General features: G+C 38.2%; 1 protein-coding gene across 1 annotated transcript in view; it reads right to left on the bottom strand.

The window, feature by feature from the left end:
* The window catches only part of LOC143404001 (cytochrome P450 2J2-like), a 42043-nt gene extending 31932 nt beyond the window's left edge, over nt 1-10111 (bottom strand). Inside the window, exon 1 of the mRNA XM_076862358.2 lies at nt 9830-10111. Within this exon, the coding sequence (XP_076718473.2) occupies nt 9830-10036 (207 nt within the window). The 5' untranslated portion in view covers nt 10037-10111. The remainder of the gene's footprint in view (nt 1-9829) is intronic.
* Nucleotides 10112-19529: the final 9418 nt, after the last annotated feature.

Raw genomic sequence — 19529 nt, 5'->3', positions numbered from 1 at the left:
GTCTACTTGGAAATGACCCATTCTCTCCCTTGAGAATGCTTTTTGCTAATCCCTTACTTTTTTTTTAGTTTTTTCTTTTCACCTCACTTTCTCTTCTAATAAAGTTCTCTTGTCTGACTTTTGGTGTCTGCTTTTAAATCTTCTTTCATCAGAACACAAGAAACGAAGTTTGGAGTTTCAGCTCCCTGCTTTCCTGTGTCACTTTTATTAAGATATATCAAAATATCAGTAACCAGAGGAGAAAGCCTCTTCCTCAACATGTGCCAGATAACAGGAAGTGCTTTACAGGGTGCAGGCCACATATGGAGAGACTGTTCCAGCTCTGGAGCTATGGGAGGATCTTGGCTCTAGGGTTCACCAACTGTGGGCTCTTAGGAAACTTCCTTCATTTTTTTGAGCCTCGGCTTCCCCATTATAAAAGAGAAAATTAATTCTCCCTCCTAAAGTTCTGTGAGGAAGAATGAGAGAAGCGACATGAAAGGCCCTTTGTTTTCTGGTTCCAGGCACACAGCCACCCAGAGAGTCTCCATGGAATGAATGAGTTCTGTGTGCAAAGGAATGTGGATGCACCCACAGGGTGACAGTGAGTACAGGAGCACACTAAAATGCAGGAGGAAGGTGCTTGTGGTCAGAAACAGCTGTGTTCCCTGGATGCCATGGTGGGCATCTTTCATGCTTTATCTCACTAATCTAATGGTCACTCTGTGTAGTAAGGACTTTCCTCATCTAGTAGCAGAAAAAAAAAAGGTGGTAGCTGAAGTGATATAACATGGTGACAAAGCTATTTACTAGTAGAGGGAACTTGCCAAACATTTTGTAAGATTTGAGGCTAGAGATGTGAATTGGGGATGGCTCTAGGAACTTAAAGTTTAGTGGGAGTAAGAAAGTGAAAGTGAGAAGGAAAGGGAGGGTGAGAGATGTGGGGTAAGGGATGATAGGGAAAGAGATATTAGATTGGGATGAATATGCACAAGTGTGCAAATTTGTGCAAATATGGGTTGGAAAATAGCATATGATCATTAATCAAAATTCCTTTCAACCTTTCTATTCAAGAATGAGCCCTAAGTAGACCCTCCCTCTGTTTTTTGTCTGCCTGGATCTGGTCCAGCTGTAGCAGTGGTACCAGACAGAAAGGCTCAATTCCTGAATTATCTGTGGCCTCCCTCCACATCTCCATCCCCACACACTTAACATTCCACCATGGTGCTCTTAGAGCCCTGGACCTAACATTGGTTCCATCAGAGCAAACTCAATGGATGTAGTCTCATCCCACCATCCTGTATTCATCTTAAAGACAAAGCCTGAGCTTAGTTCTTCCATTTTTCTCTTGATCCAGAGTCCTGGGTTAATCTCCATTCATTTCTAGGTATCTATCCTATCTTGCTAGCAAGGGAAAAGCCAAAACTTACAAGTCATTTCTTCTAAGAAATGGTAGTAATGGTCCACACATGTAAAATTTGTTATTTCTTCTTGATGAAAGCCTGGATAACATTTTTAACCCTTACAGGAATTCACTGGCTAATTTAGAACTTCAATTAAGATTTTATTTTTTTTTTTTGGTTTAGCTGAAAATCTCAAGTTAAGTTAAGTGACTCCTAACTGGCAATGCATATAATCTAGAATCTAACTTTTATTTGGAAGCATTCAGACCTTCAACACTATTTACTGAAATGAACTACAGTATTCCATCTTTACGAGTTCTCTGCCCATGTGTATTTTTGTTCATCAGAACTGGATCAAAACCTTTTATAGCATTATCAAGTATGTAAACATGGATAGGTTAAATGACCTCCTAGAGCTGTAGAAGTGATTATTGCAGCATTCAGCAATTCTTAAATGTACCTGGTCTCTCAGCCAAATCAATATATAGACTGAATGATCCAGAGTGCATCTGAGATTTCATAAGGCAGAGAAAACTTTTCAATAGATAACATCAAACAAGTTATTTAAAAAAAATTTTAAAACAGAGAGTAAAGGTAGAAAAGAGGTTAAAATTTATGAGATAGTTCAGAAGGCTAAAATAGGCTTAAGATGAGAAATGAAAATAAAAAAAGAAAAAGGATTGACCTAGAAGTTATAAAAGGCAAACAAAAAGAAATGGGTATGGGAAATTCAACAGTGGGAATAAAAACTCCAACTGTAGGATTAAGCATTTAAAAATCAAGGTGTAATTAAATGAATGTTTAGAATAAACAAAATTAAAGTGAAAGGTTAGTGAGACAAGAGATTGAACTACTATGACCAAAAGATTCTAACTTAATCAAAGTTCTTAAACTTAAGAGACAGCAGAACAAAGACACAAAAAGAGAGGAAAAGAAAGAAAAGGACCAGGGTAACAATTCACATTTCAAGCAGCAGAAGGTAAGAGATTTTATTTTTGAGTTGTCACTAGCACTGAGCCATACATGTGTGCACGTGTGTGTGTGTGTGTGTGTGTGTGTGTGTATCATCCAAAAATTCATGCTGCTTTTGTATTTTTCTCAGATTTAACATTTTTCCTTCTATCTACATGTTGTATTTTTCAACCACCTGTTTATGTCTTTCAAACATTTTTGTATGGGGTGTTCAACATTTTTCCTATTGATACATAGAACCCCTAGCAAAAAGTCACTAATATAATTTTATCTTTATTATGGACAAATATAGAAATATATACTAATGTCCTATAGAGGTATTGATGAGTGTCTGGGTGAGTGTATGTGAATGTGTGTTTGTATGTGAAGAGGTGGCAGGGTGGGCACAAGGAGAGGTAAGATTCTCTCTCCTGCTAAGTGGTCAAGGGCCTAGGAATTAAACCAGAGACTCTATGTCTAATACAAGAAAAAGTAGGCCCAAATATCCATCATATAGGATTAGGCACCTACTTCCTTAATAAGACTCCTATATCACAAAAATTAAAATCAAGAATTAATAAATGGAATGGATTCAAACTAAAAAGCTTCCTTTCAGCAAAAGAAACAATTAGGGAGGTGAATAGAGAGCCTACAGCTTGGGAGCAAATTTTTACCATAGGCACATCAGATAGACCACTAATCTCTAGGGTATATAAAGAACTCAAAAAACTAAACACCAAAAAAACAAATAACCCAATCAATAAATGGGCCAAGGACCTGAACAGACACTTCTCAGAAGGTAATATACAATCGATCAACAAATATATATATATAAATAAATGTACAACAACTCTAGCAATTAGAGAAATGCAAATCAAAACTACTCTTAAGATTTCTTCTTACTCCAGTCAGAATGGCAGCTATTAAGAATACAAATAACAATAAGTGTTGGCAAGGATGTGGGGGAAATACATTGCTGGTGGGACTGCAAAATGGTGCAGCCAATATGGAAAGCAATATGGAGATTCCTTGGAAAACTGGGAATGGAACCACCTTTGACCTAGCTAGCGCACTCCCTGGTCTATACTCAAAGGAGTTAAAAAACACATACTATATAGGGACATGACCACATCAATGTTTATTGCAGCACAATTCACAATAACTAAACTGTGAAACCAACCTATATGACCTTCAGTACATAAATGGATAAACAAAATGTGGAATAGATATATAATGGAATATTACTCAGCAATACAATAGAATAAAATCATGACATTTGCAGCTAAATGGATGGACTTGGAGAATATAATGCTAAGTGAAGTTAGCCAATCTCAAAACACCAAATGCTGAATGTTTTCTCTGATATAAGGAGGCTGATTCAAAGTGGGGTTGGGAGAAGAAGCATGGGAAGATTAGACAAACTCTAGATAGGGAAAAGGTCAGGGAGGGGGCAAGGGGTGTAAAAAATATGGAGGAATGAGATGGACATCATTATCCTAAGTACATGTATGAAGACACACATAAATTCACACACACAATATTCTCTCAATGTGTATGTGTTGCTTCTATAATTAAAAAGCATTTTTTATCCCATAAAGAAAAAGAAATGAAGTTTTATAACAGTGGTTCTCATCTTTTTGAGTATGGAATCTTTGAAAATCTAGTATATGTCATGGATCTGCTCTCCAGTAAAACCCTATACACATAAATACAGTTGTGCATGACTGTATATAGTCTTGCTAAGCATAATGGTCTCACAGGTCACCTCTTGAGAAAGAGCGACTGCACAGAAAAAAAGTGCAATGCATAGCACATGACATATGCTGTAATGCTGGCAGAAAGGGGTATAAGGTATTGCAGGAAGACATGAATTTCCACCGCAGATATCAGAGAATACTTGAGCCAGATATTGAAAATTGTATTTGAGCCGATCTTAAATGAAGGCAAGGATATCAGCAAAAGGGCATTCATTATGAAGACAGAGACACTTTCCTTTGTGGGCACTGCACATACAAATGCAAAGGCAGAAAACGTGGGTGTCTGGGAAAAAAGGACTCACTCTGTCTGACTGGAGTGAAAGGTTCATTGAAGAGCATGACCTATGCTGAAGGTCTAGGCCCAGGGCTGGGGGATTCAATAAGTCCTTAACTTCAAGAAGCTCACAATCAAACAGAGCATACAGATAAGTTCTTATTGTTACTATTCCATCCGTAAGTTGTTTGGTGTGGGAAAGTATAGAACCACACAGAGAAAAGAGTTTCTTCTCAGGTGCCAAGGAAGATGGGTGACAGTGCTGATGTGGTAATCTTTAGACACAGGAGTGAAATATTTGGATCTTACTTGGTAACAGATAACAGAGCCTGGAAATATCTGAGTAGGAGAGGTGAAGTATGCTAAGAGTCTGGACTTAGGAGTCACACAACCTGTTTGAATTCCAGGTCTGCTTCTTATTTCATGTGTAATTTGGGGATAAATTATTTAACTTTTCTGTGTTTTTGTTTCTAATTCTATAAAATAGGGAATATTACTAGTTCCTATCTTTAGGATTATTGTGATAAGTACCCATAATAATAAAATTAATAATGAAACTATTACTACTAATATTTCAGGGGGTATAATTTAGGAAGAGGGCTCTGATAATGGCAGCATCTAAGGAATGGAGGGACAGAGACCAGAGAGGGGCTGATGGGACTCATCCAGCAACCAGGACACATAAACGATGCCCAGCCTATAACCAACAACTGGCTTTTCTTTTCTTTCTTTCTTTTTTTTTTTTTTTTTTACAATTTTTATTGTTGGTTGTTCAAAACATTACATAGTTCTTGATATATCATATCTCACATTTTGATTGAAGTGGGTTATGAACTCCCATTTTTACCCCATATACAGTTTGCAGAATCACATGGGTTACACATCCACTGATTTACATATTGCCATACTAGTGTCTGTTGTATTCTGCTGCCTTTCCTATCCTCTACTATCCCCCCTCCTCTCCCCTCCCCTCTTCTCTCTCTACCCCATCTACTGTAATTCATTTCTCCCCCTTGTTTTTTTTTTCTCATTCCCCTCACTTCCTCTTGTATGTAATTTTGTATAACCCTGAGGGTCTCCTTCCATTTCCATGCAATTTCCCTTCTCTCTCCCTTTCCCTCCCACCTCTCATCCCTGTTTAATGTTAATCTTCTTCTCATGCTCTTCCACTCTACTCTGTTCTTAGTTACTCTCCTTATATCAAAGAAGACATTTGGCATTTGTTTTTTAGGGATTGGCTAGCTTCACTTAGCATAATCTGCTCTAATGCCATCCATTTCCCTGCAAATTCTATGATTTTGTCATTTTTTAATGCAGAATAATACTCCATTGTGTATAAATGCCACATTTTTTTTATCCATTCGTCTATTGAAGGGCATCTAGGTTGGTTCCACAGTCCTGCTATTCTGAATTGTGCTGCTATGAACATTGATGTAGCAGTGTCCCTGTAGTATGCTCTTTTTAGGTCTTTAGGGAATAGACCAAGAAGAGGAATAGCTGGGTCAAATGGTAACAACTGGCTTTTCTATAAGCTATTACAGAAAAGGGAAGAATAAAAAATATAGAAATACAGAAATAAGCACATCTACATGCTAGGCATCCTGGCAATCACTTGATATTCATAAACTTATATTATACTTATGATAATCCCACAAAGTATACCTAGTTTTCAGAAAAAAGAGGCACAGATATTTAGCACATAGCTAGTGGAAATAAAGTTTGGGCACTTTACAGTCCCCTCTATAGGTCTCATCATTCATTGGAGGGATAAAGATATTTTCTTTCTGTTTCTCTGAGTGATGGAGCTGCCTAGGTTTTAGCTGGCATCATAATTATATCTCCCAGCCTCTATAGGTGTAACCAGTGGGATGTGAGTAGTGGTTATGTGTGCATCTTAGGGTCAAAGCCTTAAATGAAAGCTGCTTGCTCACCACCTCCATTTCCCCTTTTCATGACCCAGAACTCACACATAATGGTGTTGGTGAAGGACCAGAGTGCTGGGAGCCATTAGCCAAGTAGGTATGACAATTTCCTTGCCAGCGTACCCCCATGTTTCTTTAGTGGAAGGACTCATGGAAATAGGACATTTTGCAGCTACATAGAAATGTAAGGTGACCTTGCTCAAGGACCAGGGCGGATCCGTCTTTAGGGTGTTCCCAGTTTAAGATAATCTTAGAATAGGGCATATCCTGCTGCCTGAGTTCCTCTTGAGTTCTTAGGGTCAGACAGTATATTTTGGGAGACAGAAGCCCAGTGGAGGTGTGGATTTGGGCAGAGAATGTGGATTTCCCCAGAACGTGTTTGTAGACGGCCGGTGTGAGTTCGGGAATAAAGAATTGCTGTTTGAATCTACAAGCTGTGTGGTGACTCGTGATTTGTGCCCAGCCAGAGACTGCGGCACCAGAGCAACAGCATAGAAGGAACTGGAGATTTTGGATGACATTGTGGTACAGAACAGCATCTCTATCCTGGACTTCCTGCCTATATCTGAACTCTTTTTTAAGAGAGAAAGAAATTTCAATAGTGTTGACGCCATTGTATTTTGGGTCACTTTGTTATAAGCAGCTTGCTGTGCATGCTAACTAATAAATTGACCCATCTTATGTACAGTTCTTCCACTTAGCCCAATAAGACTTCCTTTCATTTAAATACAGGTTCCTATAAGAAGCCATCTAGCAGTGATGGGGAAAGTTTACAAAGTGTGGCGGGGAGGGAAAGCAAAGTTCCCCACATGCCACACACACAAGCCAGTTTCTTCCTGGTCTCTTCACTGTGTTTTAGTTCATGCCACATCCCCATTTAAAATATCCTATCATAAAAAAATCCATTCACCTGCCAGAAATTCCTTTAAAATTCAATCCAATTAATTCCAACATTCCACAAAAGGTTATCTTCAGGATTTCCCATCCATTGTGATCCCATTTTCTAGTATCCATTTGGGTTACGGGAGTTTGTAAAACTCTCTTCATCAGACACTGTCTTGGGCAGTGCCTGGCATGGTAAGTACTTAATAAATGTTTGTTGATGAAATATATATACAAATAAATAGCTCATAACTATGTCATGAAAAATCAATTATTCTCTACTAACATCATGCAGAGTCAAGTAGCATAGGAGACAATAAGTTTTAAGTCAAATATTCTTGGATTCAAGCCCTTGCTTTGCCATTATCCTCTGAATAACCTGGGAAAATCACATTACATTTGTTCTCAGTTTTCTCAGTGGTAAAATCGAAATGCCACCAGATGGTACGTAAAATTCATACCTATCATGAAGGTTAAACAAAGAGGAACATAAAAATTCTGACACAAGACCTATCAGGTTCTATTATATATACAACTAGATAATCTATCAATAAAAAAATGTGGATTAAAGACCTTAATACTTAATGTTTCCCAAGTGCATGAAGATAAATTTAATAGTATTATTACAAAATTATGCCATTTAATTTTATTTGCTTTACATCAGAAATATAAAAATGCAACCTAAATAAAATAAAAACTAAATTGAGATTTAAAAAATCATTGGACTGGGAATAAGATCATCAACTGGCTAGAGTTCTGGTTTCATCAACTGGCTAGAGTTTTGGTTTGGTTTTGTGGTACTGAGAATTAATCCCAGAGGAACTCTACCACTGTGACACATCTCCATCCCTTTTTATATTATATTTTGAGATAGAGTCTCATTAAAGTTGCCCAGGTTGGCCTCAAACTTGCAATCCTTCTGCCTCAGACTTATGAGTAGCTGGGATTACAGCTCATCATTAGCCAGCTTTGTGACATTAGGATAATCATTAAATTTCTCTAGTCCCATCTATCCTAATAGAAAAAGAAGGACATAGATCATACTTCTTAATCTAGAACAATTATCACAGACAAAACTCCAAGAAAATCCTACTACCTTTAGCCAAAAGACTAGGAAAAGAGGAGCCCAAAAGGACAGAAACATTTGAGTCTTCTAATTCTGTGTCCTGGAGGCAAACATCATGAAGATGTGGCCTTCCTTGCCCCTGAAGGGTGTAGCTGCAGTGGAAAGCATGGTATAATCTCATCTTTCACCTTCTCCTTATGTCCTATCTCTGCAGAATTGTGACTTTCATCCCTGAACTGCACTAAAGACTCCCTAGAGGACATAATTCTAATCTCCACCTTCTCCTTCAGTGATAAGGAATTATTCTTCCCTATGGTACAGATGTGGGAAGTACTCTGACTTCTACCTTTGAAGAAAGGCAGAGGTTATCTTATTCCTGGGGTACCTCCCTTCTGCTTCTATTTTCCAAGAAACCTGTTCCTCCAAGAAACTCCCAACCTAGAATTCTAGGTCCACTGAAAATAGACTTCAGAAAGAAAGGTGAAATAAACATATTTTGAGATGAAAGAAAGTTAAGAGAATTATTTGCCAGCAACCCAGCTCTGAAAGAATAGCTAAGGAAAGTTCTTCACATCATAAAGGAAATTATAAACTTGGAACAAGAGAAATGAAGAAAAAGCAACAAATTGTGTAAATAAACGGATAAGTACAATAGACTGTTCTTGCTTTTTTAAAATTGCATCTGACATTTAAAAGCAAAATTACAATATTGTGGTTCTAAGTGCATGTAGATATTGTGTTTAAAACAATTATAAAGTGTGAAGGTCAAGGGTCCTAAATTGTTATGTCTATCTTTCATGAAGTGGAAAATTCTTGCACAGGTGGACTCCGTTAAACTACTAATATAGCTCATAATATTTAGGGCAACCACATTTAAAAAGAGATACGGGTCAAAACACTACAAATGAATAAAAATTGACTGATAAGAGAAGTGTCCAAGTAGTTCACAGAAAGACAGGAAAGGAAAACAGGAATGAAAAACAGAGCAACAAACAAACAACCGAGGGAAAGAATAATAAATGGTAGACTGAAACACTAACACAGCAATGAATACATTAAGTAGAAATGTCCTACCGTCACCTATTTAAGGACAGAGATAGGCATCATTTTAAAAAAATCAACCAAGTATATATTGTCTACAAGAATTCATTTCAAATATGATTATAAAAGTGGGTTAAATGTAAGACAGTAAAGAAGCAAATACTACTCACATAATAATCAAAAGACAGCTGATATGGCTATATTATATCAAATAAAGTTAGGTCAAAGAAAATTACCAGGGATAAAGAAGGAAATTACAAGAAAAAAAGAATTTCAATAATGTTTAAGAAGAAAACAAAGGAGTTAAGAATGGTAACCTAGGTAGCATACTTAAAAAGTAAACATTTAAATCTGCTGCGCCATTAGAAAGGGCAGGTAGGTAGAATGATGCCACATGTCTGGTAAGGTAAACAAAGCTCAAAGTGGGACTTAGCAGGTTAGCAGCATGAGCTGCCCAGCCATCCATCCTCTTGCCCTGGGTCCCCAGAATGTCCCTAGTCCTGAAAGTCAGGGTTAGCATATGGACGCAGTCGGGCACCTTCGCCCCTTCCTACCTTTTGAACATCCAAGTGTGAATTCTCAAAGTTCACTTGAAAGAAGTTGCCAAACACGGGTAGAGGCCAGGGCCCTGGCGGGTAATTCTTTGGGCGCCGCCTTTTGAAGTCAGCAAAGAACAGAAAGATGACAGCACCCACCAGCAAAGTCCGGGCATGGAGCCCTGCCCAGAAGGCAGTCGCTAGAGAGACCACCTCCTTGAGCATGGCTCAGAAAGCTGCGGGCTCCTCTACAATGTAAACAAACTCTTCTGCTCCAGTCCTCTCTTGCTGTCACCGTAGCCGGCCCCGCCCCTATGCCGTCCCCGCGCCCCGCCTCTGCCCTGCCTTCCGCCAGGCCCCTCCTTCCCAGGACCCCTCCTTCCCAGGGCCCCTCCTTCTGGCTCTTCTCCTGACCTCCCCCCTGTCAAGCCACGCCCCCTAACTCCCTCAGCCTCTTACCCAGCCCAGTTCTTGGCAATGAAAATGCCTGGAGCTGAGATTCTTGGGCTGCAACATAATTGCAAAATACTTGGCTAGGACCAGTTTCTTTTCGATTTAGAAAGTCCTCCTTTCTCGGAGACCGTTGAAGTTCTTAGGTTATGATTCTCTCAGGTAATGCATCTCAGAGAGCGCCACAAACATCTGAGCTGCTGTTTTCCAAACACCCTCTTACCCTGTGACCAGAACTATATCTAGTAAACAGAAGTGACAGCAGCATCCAACATTTCTTGGCTTCTCAATATACGCCATAAAACACACTTAACTCTTTACATAAATCACTTTGCTTCGATAGATCTTGTTAGTTCTATCTTGCAGTTGAGGAAACAGTAAGTACTAAGGTTAAGTACAAGAACATGGGGTGAATAAGACAATCTATAGGTCTAAAACACATCTAAGAAGGTCCTGTATTTGAAAGTGTTCTGAAGATTCAAAAGCATTACATCAAAGCTCTTAGCACTGAGTATCATCCACAGTAGGAGCTTAATTAACATTTGTTTAAGGAATGTCTTAGTCCTGATTCTTTTTGGTCTGCTCTGTGAAGATCCCTCAGAAGCCCCAAGAGTGTTAGGATTCCAGGAACCAACCTTCCATGTCATCCAATGGTGCCTACCTGTGTCTCACCATTTGTGAGATATTCAAATCCTGCAGCATGATTCTGGAATACTAATCGTGTACTAAATGTAAAAATACACATTCTATTTTTTTTTCTTAAAAAATAAAGGAGAATTTCCTATCTTTCCAATATGGAGGAGATGGACTGGTAGTTAGAGCTTACTTTGTATCCTCCCAGTCCAAAATTTCCTGTTTTAATACAGTTATTATATATCCATATGTTGTTTCTATATTTACATATGTTTTCTAAAACTGTTTTTAAAAATTAAGCTCTGTATTATGTATTATTATCCTGAATGCTTTACATTTGAAATTAATTCATTCAAAAGAATCCAAATAATCAATAAAATAAATACAAAGAGTTTTCAGATATTAGAAAAGTGGAACTGCAGGACTGTGATTCCCAAAAGAAAGAACAAATGAAGTGAACTCCACCATCTCTGACTTTCTCCCTGGAGGCATTTACTGGACCCCATTACAAGAAGGAGAGGGAACAATCAGATCACAGTAGTCTTTATTAGATGAGAAAATGTAGTTTGGAGTGACTGACATGACTGGAATTTGTAAGGCAGAGAAAGGAGCAAGCTCTGCCAAGAAGGAGCTCCATAAATCTTTAAGGAGATTCGCTGACCTCTGTAGGTATAGGTCGAGACTCCAAGAGGCTGGGCAAAGAGCATCTAGTGAGGACAAAATAACTAATTGCCAAAAAGCTATAAGCTTAATGGTTGCCATAGCTTTTACTGAACAAAGTGGAGAAACCACATTAAACATCTCAGGTGATCAGTAGGAACCCCAGAAAAGTAACCTCAAGGAGTCCCAGAATGCAGGCTACTTTAGACCTACTTTAACAAAGTTTTAAAACTCAAAAAAACAAAACAAAGGTGTTTTATAGGTAAATTAACTGCCCTACCAAAACAAAACTCAACACTCTTTAAAAGCAGACAAAAGATAATCCAAACACTCAAGAATGAAAAATATATATTTAATCCATAATTACTGGACATTTGAAGAAGCAAGAATATGTGACCTATAATCAGAAGAAAAATCAGTAGAACAAATGCTAGAAATATGGAATTATCAGACAAACACTTTAAGTGGATAGTATAGAGGATTTAAAGAAAAACATGCAAATAATTGAGAAATAAACTATAGACTTAGAAGAATCAATTCATTCCACAGTGGAAAAATAAAATGTATTATGTTAAAAAATTAATGAGTTGCTTAATGGCAAATGAGACCCTGATGTAGAAAAAAATGAACTTTAAAACTGAGCTGTAGAAACTATCCCAACTGAGCACACAGAGAAATAAAAGTGAAAAAAATGAACTGAACTTCAGTAACCAGTCAGTCAACATTAATATGTCTAACAGTTATATGACTCAATTCCAGAAATATGGAGCAGGAGGTCAGTTCAGAAAAGCAACATTTGAAGAAATAATAACCAAAGTTTTTCCAAATTTTCTTAAAGTGATAACCTTACAGATTTAAGGAACTCAACTTTAATCAAGAAAAATATAAAGAAAACCATACTAATGAAACATAATAACCAAATTGCTGAGGACTAATATTAAAAATCTTTAAAACAACCATAAGACAAAAGACCTTCAATGAACAAAGGAACCAAGGGATAAATAACTGAAATTTCATCAGAGATAATGAAAACCAGAAAACAATGGGAAAACATCATCACAGTGCTAAAAAGAGGGGAGAAAAACTTGTTAAAATAGACTTTTATATCTGAACAAATTTTCAAAAATTAAGGCAATATAAGACATTTCAAAACAAAAGAAGAGGGAAAGGAGAAAAAGGAGGAAGAGGTGGAGGAGGAATTGGAAAAAATGTGGCTAGAATTCAAGGCACAATGTACTGCACTGGCTTATGAGGTAAGCAGCTGGGGAGAAGTCAACACACATTGGGACTTCATCAACACACGTCTTTCAGCCTCAAGACTGTGAGACTGTGATGGAAATGATGAAAATGTCATGGTACTATATATACTTAATGTTTTTTCTTTTGGTATCCATTCTCATGTAGCATTATTAACACCAAATGATTTCTGTATTCATAATCCCCCATTCCCCCTTCCACCATTAATAACCTATGAGCTCTGAAATGGAATGGCCCCATACTATTTATTGATTTATAGTGTATCCTCAATAAATATTGGAACTGACCTGAGACTACTATTAAGGTGAGGTTTTGTTTCAAAAACAGCTTTATCTACTCTTTCAAGTAGAAGTATGCTAAGGTTTGGTCTTTCTGCATTTAGGGCAACACAGCCAGCATGTATGGGTATTGGGGAAAGCAATACAGCTTTACCAAATGAAAAAAAAAAGTTAACTTAGTAACCATATTGAAGGATGCTGCCATATGTTCAAATCTATTCACAATAAAACAGCATCTTCCATTACAAATATATAGAATTTTACTTTCAGATATTTAATGATCTCCCTTGAGATCTGAACACATACAAATGGTATCTGATCATGTGACCAACTTCAAAAATAATCCTGTTCAGTCTGTTTAGTCAAAATTGATGTTTCCACTTATTTCCATCCAGGGATCCCCTCAGTGTGCTCCCACTATAAATGCCCACTCGTTCAGGCTGTATTTAGAATGGAGCCCAGTTCTATTCTGAGGTCTTTTCCCTAATTTTTTTTGAATGAAATATTTTTGACACTTTTACTCCTCTTCAGCTCTGGTTTTCTTTGATAAGAAGGTCCTCCTCACTTTCCACATATCTCCTATGAAATGGAGGAGAAGCTAAGTTTTCCCTCCCCCGGCGAGAGATTTCAAGCCTACAGGAGTATTTGTTTTTGTAAAGTCTCTTGGTACCACAAATAAGTGCCACATTGAGGCTTGAAACTTCCTGTAGGGAAGAGGCTGAGTAAGGCTGACAGTGATGGCCAAGAAGGGCGGGCTGTCTTGTAGGAATACTGCACTGCCCTCATGGTGTGGCATGGGTGTGGGATTTTATATGAATCTGAGAAAGCAGACAGCTTGAGGTCCCAGCAGGGATCTGTTTGGAGGGATATTGTAACCTGAAGAAGAGCTGAACTGGCAAATTCCCAGAAGAGGGAAAGGGATGTCAAACTGAAGACTGCCGCAGTCTCTGGCTGGGCACAAATCACGAGCCTCCACACAGCTTGTAGATTCAAACAGCAATTCTTTATTCCCGAACTCACACCGGCCGTCTAGTTCTGGGGAAATCCACGTTCTCTGCCCAAATCCACACTCCACTGGGCTTCTGTCTCCCAAATATACTGTCTGACCCTAAGAACTCAAGAGGAACTCAGGCAGCAGGATACGCCGTATTCTAAATGGGGAACACCCTAATCTCCTATTATGCTAAACCAGGAACACCCTAAACACGGATCCGCCCTGGTCCTTGAGCAAGGTCACCTTACATGCAATGTAGCTGCAAAATGTCCTATTTCCAAGAGTCCTTCCACTAAAGAAACATGGGGGTACGCTGGCAAGGAAATTGTCATACCTACTTGGCTGATGGCTCCCAGCATCTCCCCCCTTCTAATTAATTAAACAACAAGTGATGTGTCTTAAGGACCGTGCCTGGTAGGTTGTCCAATTCAACATATGGTCCTTACCCGTCATTGGAAAACTGACCTTTAGGCGTCAGCCTTCTGTCTTAGGTTGATACCACTGCAACTGGATCATACCCGTCACTGACTACCGGTCCAGCATACAGCCATACTTGTGGATAGGTCTATGCACCAGTCGGGGGGTGAGGTTCTTTGCCTCACCTCTGTTGGCCCCCAAATTTGGCCTTGGTGCCAGTGGGGGAGTGAGGTTAATGTGGCTTAAGGTCCAGCATATAGCCATTGGCCCCCAAATTTAGACCATCACTAGCAGAAGGGAGGAGGATACAGAAATGCCACGACACCAAGCCAATTGACAGTTCCTTTGGAAAAATTGCATCACTGGTGACACCATCAGCAAAGATATGCCAGCATTACCACAATTAACATGTGGTGAGCTGGCAAGGAAATAAAAATTGCATCACTGGTGACACCATCAGCAAAGATATGCCAGCATTACCACAATTTGCTGCACTAAACGATAGTTTCATAGTCCAGGCAAGTTCTGCAAGCGGTTCAAAGTGGAGGAATCTATCAATATGTCCATCTCCTCCCAAAGTCCGTTTCCTCCCAAAGTAAGTTGACTCCTTGATTGAGCATACTTGTTGAGTCATATTCATTGGGATGAAGATAGGAATTCTGGCAATGATGCTAAAGAGACATTATCCTGAAAAGAATTATTAAATATAATGAAAAGGAAAGGTGAAAGGAAACAAACAGATCTGTTAACCTCCTTAAAAAACAATCCTTAACAGCTGTTTACCTGATTTAAATTAGTAAACAAGCAGATCTGTTAACCACCTTTAAAAACAATCCTTAACAGCTGTTTACCTAATTTAAATTAAGCCATTTAAATCACGTGAATAAAAAAATAATTCGGATCCATATTTTCATGAGCGCTCCTCATATATGAAATATGGACATACGCACACACAGACATACAACACAAAACACAAGAGTACAACACATAAGACAATAATAAAGGCTTTGTAGCTTTACCTAGGTGAAATCTCCATTGCAATGTTTAAAAACTCCAGTCAAAAAAAAACTGATCAGAAAAACATTAACCTAGGTTTGTATGAGCTCAAAAATAAATAAATAAATAAATAAATAAAATAGAACCTTATGATGTGGGAAAAATGCAATAATAAAATAGATATTGAAAAAAGCATCCTGGTTAATCACTGTCACAGATGTAAGAATGGCCAAGCTGGAGTTCTGGATATTAGCTGTTATGGATTTGAGTCAAATCATCTTCTTTTTGATCTGTAGAAATCGTTTTAGTTAGTCTTTCTGGAATCCAAATCGGCTGCTGTTCTCCCTGTGGAAACACACAAACAGAGCCCCGACTCCAGACAATCACTGGGTCAGGACCTTTCCATTGTCCTGTTAGAATATCTTTCCAAGATACTTTAGGCTTATGTACATTTTTTGGATACTATGCCTTTCTGCAGCACTAAGTCCTGATGAATCCATATTTAAAAAGTTTAGAGTAAAAAGCATTATTTTAAGTTTATCTTTGGGGGATATATACCCCCTTCCAATTCCCTCTTTTTGCTTTAATAAGTACATTTTAATAGTTTGATGAGCTCTTTCAACTATGCCTTGTCCCTGTGGATTGTATGGGATTCCTGTTATATGAGTAATACCAAATGATGAGCAAAATTGTTTAAAAGAGGTAGAGGTATAGCCAGGACCGTTATCGGTTTTTAACTGTTTAGGAACGCCCACAGTGGCAAAATTTTGTAAGCAATGAGCTATAAGATCTTAAGTTTTTTCTCCGGCATGAAGGGAGCCCATCAAAAATCCGGAAGAGGTATCAACTGTAACATGCAAATATTTTAATTTTCCAAATTCTGGCAAGTGTGTGACATCCATCTGCCAAATATGGTTAGGTATCAGTCCTCTAGGATTGACTCCAAGATTAACTTTGGTAAAAAGGTCACACAATTTTGACATTGTTTTATTATATGTCTGGCTTGTTCCTTAGTTATTTTAAAATGCTTTTGTAAAGTATTAGCATTAACATGGAATCTGTTATGAAAATTTGTAGCTTCTTCTAGCATAGAGAAAATATGTATGTCATGTGTAGTTTTATCTGCTAAATCATTGCCCAAACTAAGGGCTCCAGGCAATCCTGTATGTGCCCTAATATGTCCTATAAAGAATGGATCTTTTCTGTCCCAGATTAGACTTTGTATAGTGGAAAACAGAGAAAACAGTAGAAGAAGGGGAAATCCTACCAGCATCTTCAAGAGATATTATAGCATTAACTACATACTGACTATCACAAAATAAATTAAATACAGAATCTTTAAACATCAAAAAGGCTTGTAAAACTGCATTAAGCTCTACCTTTTGAGCTGATTGTTTGGGTACTAAAAATGTAAAAGTTTGATCAGGGGTAACTACTGCTGCTGTACCATTATTTGACCCATCGGTGAATATATTTGGAGCATTCATGATAGGGGTTTTTCTTGTCATTTTTGGAAAAACTACAGGATGCTTAGACCAAAAAGACAACAAAGGATTGGATGGTAAGGATTAGATGGTCCTTGTCCGTTTTTTGATAAGGGAGTACCCTCTTATCTTAGATTTACACATGATTATTGCCCAAGTATTTAACTCATTAGCTGACTCATCAATTTGATCCATAGTATATGGAGTAATAATTTTATTGGGAGAAATTCCAAACACTCCCTTTGCTGCTTTTATTCCTTTGAGTATTAATTGTCCTACAGCCTCAGGATACCTAGTAAGAATAGTGTTAGGAGAATAAGATAAATGTATCCACAATAATGGCCCTTCTTGCCAAAATACTCCTGTAGGAATATTTTTTGTTGGTAGTACAATAAATAATAAAGGCAAACTTATATCAATTCTATCCAAATGTATATTTTCCATATATGTTTCAATAATTTTTAATGCCTTTCTTGCTTTAGGAGTTAACATGCGAGGTGAGTTTGGATCTGATGGACCTTTTAGAGTATCAAATAAAGGTCCTAATTCTCCTGTTGGTATGCCTAGATAAGGCCTTATCCAATTTATGTCTCCCAATAACTTTTGAAAGTCGTTAAGTGACTTGAGTTGATCTACTCGTATTTGAATTTTTGGTGGACGGACCATGGTTGAGGATAATAGAACTCCTAAATAATTAATTGGAAAATTTAATTGTACTTTATCTATTGCTATCTCTAGATTATAATTTTTTAATAAGTTTGTAAGTGTGGCATAACATTCCAGCAATATGTTTTTATCTTTATGTGCCAATAATACATCATCCATATAGTGAAATATTTGTAGTTCAGGATTTTGATTTCTAAGTGGCTGGATTGCTTTGTTAACATATATTTGACACATAGTTGGACTGTTAGCCATCCCTTGAGGGAGTACTTTCCATTCATATCTCTGATCAGGACCTTCATGATTCAGTGCAGGGATAGTAAATGCAAAACGTGGACTATCCTCGGGATGAATTGGAATTGAAAAAAAACAATCTTTAATATCTATGGCTAAAACATGCCAGGTTTTTGGCAAAGCAGACAATTGAGGAATCCCTGATTGAGCAGGTCCCATAATAACCATCTCATTATTAATGGCTCTTAAATCTTGCAATAATCTCCATTCACCAGATTTCTTTTTGATGACAAAAATGGGAGTATTATGGGGAGATATGGAAGGTTGTATATGTCCTTCTGCTAATTGTTGTTTGACCAGATCATGGGCTACTTGTATCTTTTCTTTAGTCAGGGGCCACTGAAGAACCCACACTGGTCTTTCTGATTTCCAAGTAATTTTTATTGTCTCAGTGGCCCTTTCTGAAAATCCAACCCATGTCTGTCTGTTCCTTGATCTATTTGAATTGGTGTTGCTATACCTTGTCCTTGTTTTCCCAATCTTTTTTCTTTCCTAAAACCTTGTCTAGCCCTAGTAGTGGGCGCATTAGGATTGATGTTATTTGTTAACGTCAAACCTAATTGATCTAGTACATCTCGTCCCCATAAATTTATAGGAAGATGATCCAATACATATGGCTGTATAGTTCCCTCACATCCTTCAGGATCCTTCCAATCTAATACCATTGCACTTCTATGGGGATTAGTAGCCACTCCTAGGCCTCGAAGCGTTTGAGTGGCTTGTTGTAATGGCCAATGTTTTGGCCATTCCTGACTAGATATGATGCTAAGGTCAGCACCTGTGTCCAGTAGCCCATTAAAGTCCTGTCCTTGAATATTTAGTTTTAACATTGGGCGAGAATCTAAATTCAAAGACAACATAGCCCAATCTACACCTGTGGAGCCTAATCCCCTGGAACCTCTTTCTACACTATGACTAGGAAATTTATTATGTAGGCTGGGTATTATTAACAACTGTGCTATTCTATCTCCAGGTGAAATTACTGATATACCTCTTGGAGAACTAGCTATAATTTTTATTTCACCTACATAATCGGGATCAATTACCCCAGGACTTATCATAAGTCCTTTTAATGTAGATGAACTACGTCCCAATAATAAGCCTACTGTCCCTTGGGGAAGAGGTCCTTTTATTCCTGTGGGAATGATTTGAACTCCCATCTCTGGAGTTGGTACTGCTCTGGGAGAGGCGCAGATGTCCAACCCTGCGCTCCCTCGGGTTTGTCTGATGAGGGATTTAATGGACAATGTGTCCTGGGCACTACTCTGATGGTGTTGCTGGGTTCCTCCACTGCCCCATATATTTGTGGTTGTGGGCCCCGGAGCATTGGGCCCCCTTGTCCGTTTTTTGGCAATGGAGCCTGATGCCTTTCTCCACGATATCGTGGGTAAATACCTGGTCCTTGTCCGTTTTTTGATAAGGGAGTACCCTCTATGGTGGTTTGAGAACGGCATTCATTAGCCCAATGTCTCCTTCTATGGCATTGTGGGCAAATACCCGGTATTCTATTTCTTTGATACCTAGTTTTGTTAAACCCTCCTCCTATGGGGCAACTCCTTTTAAAATGTCCTGTTTGTTCACAATCATAGCAT

Source organism: Callospermophilus lateralis, chromosome 7 (genome assembly GCF_048772815.1).
Source record: "Callospermophilus lateralis isolate mCalLat2 chromosome 7, mCalLat2.hap1, whole genome shotgun sequence".
Classification (NCBI taxonomy): domain Eukaryota; kingdom Metazoa; phylum Chordata; class Mammalia; order Rodentia; family Sciuridae; genus Callospermophilus; species Callospermophilus lateralis.
Note: the sequence above shows the minus strand (reverse complement) of the source record. Positions and strands in the feature narration are given on the sequence as shown.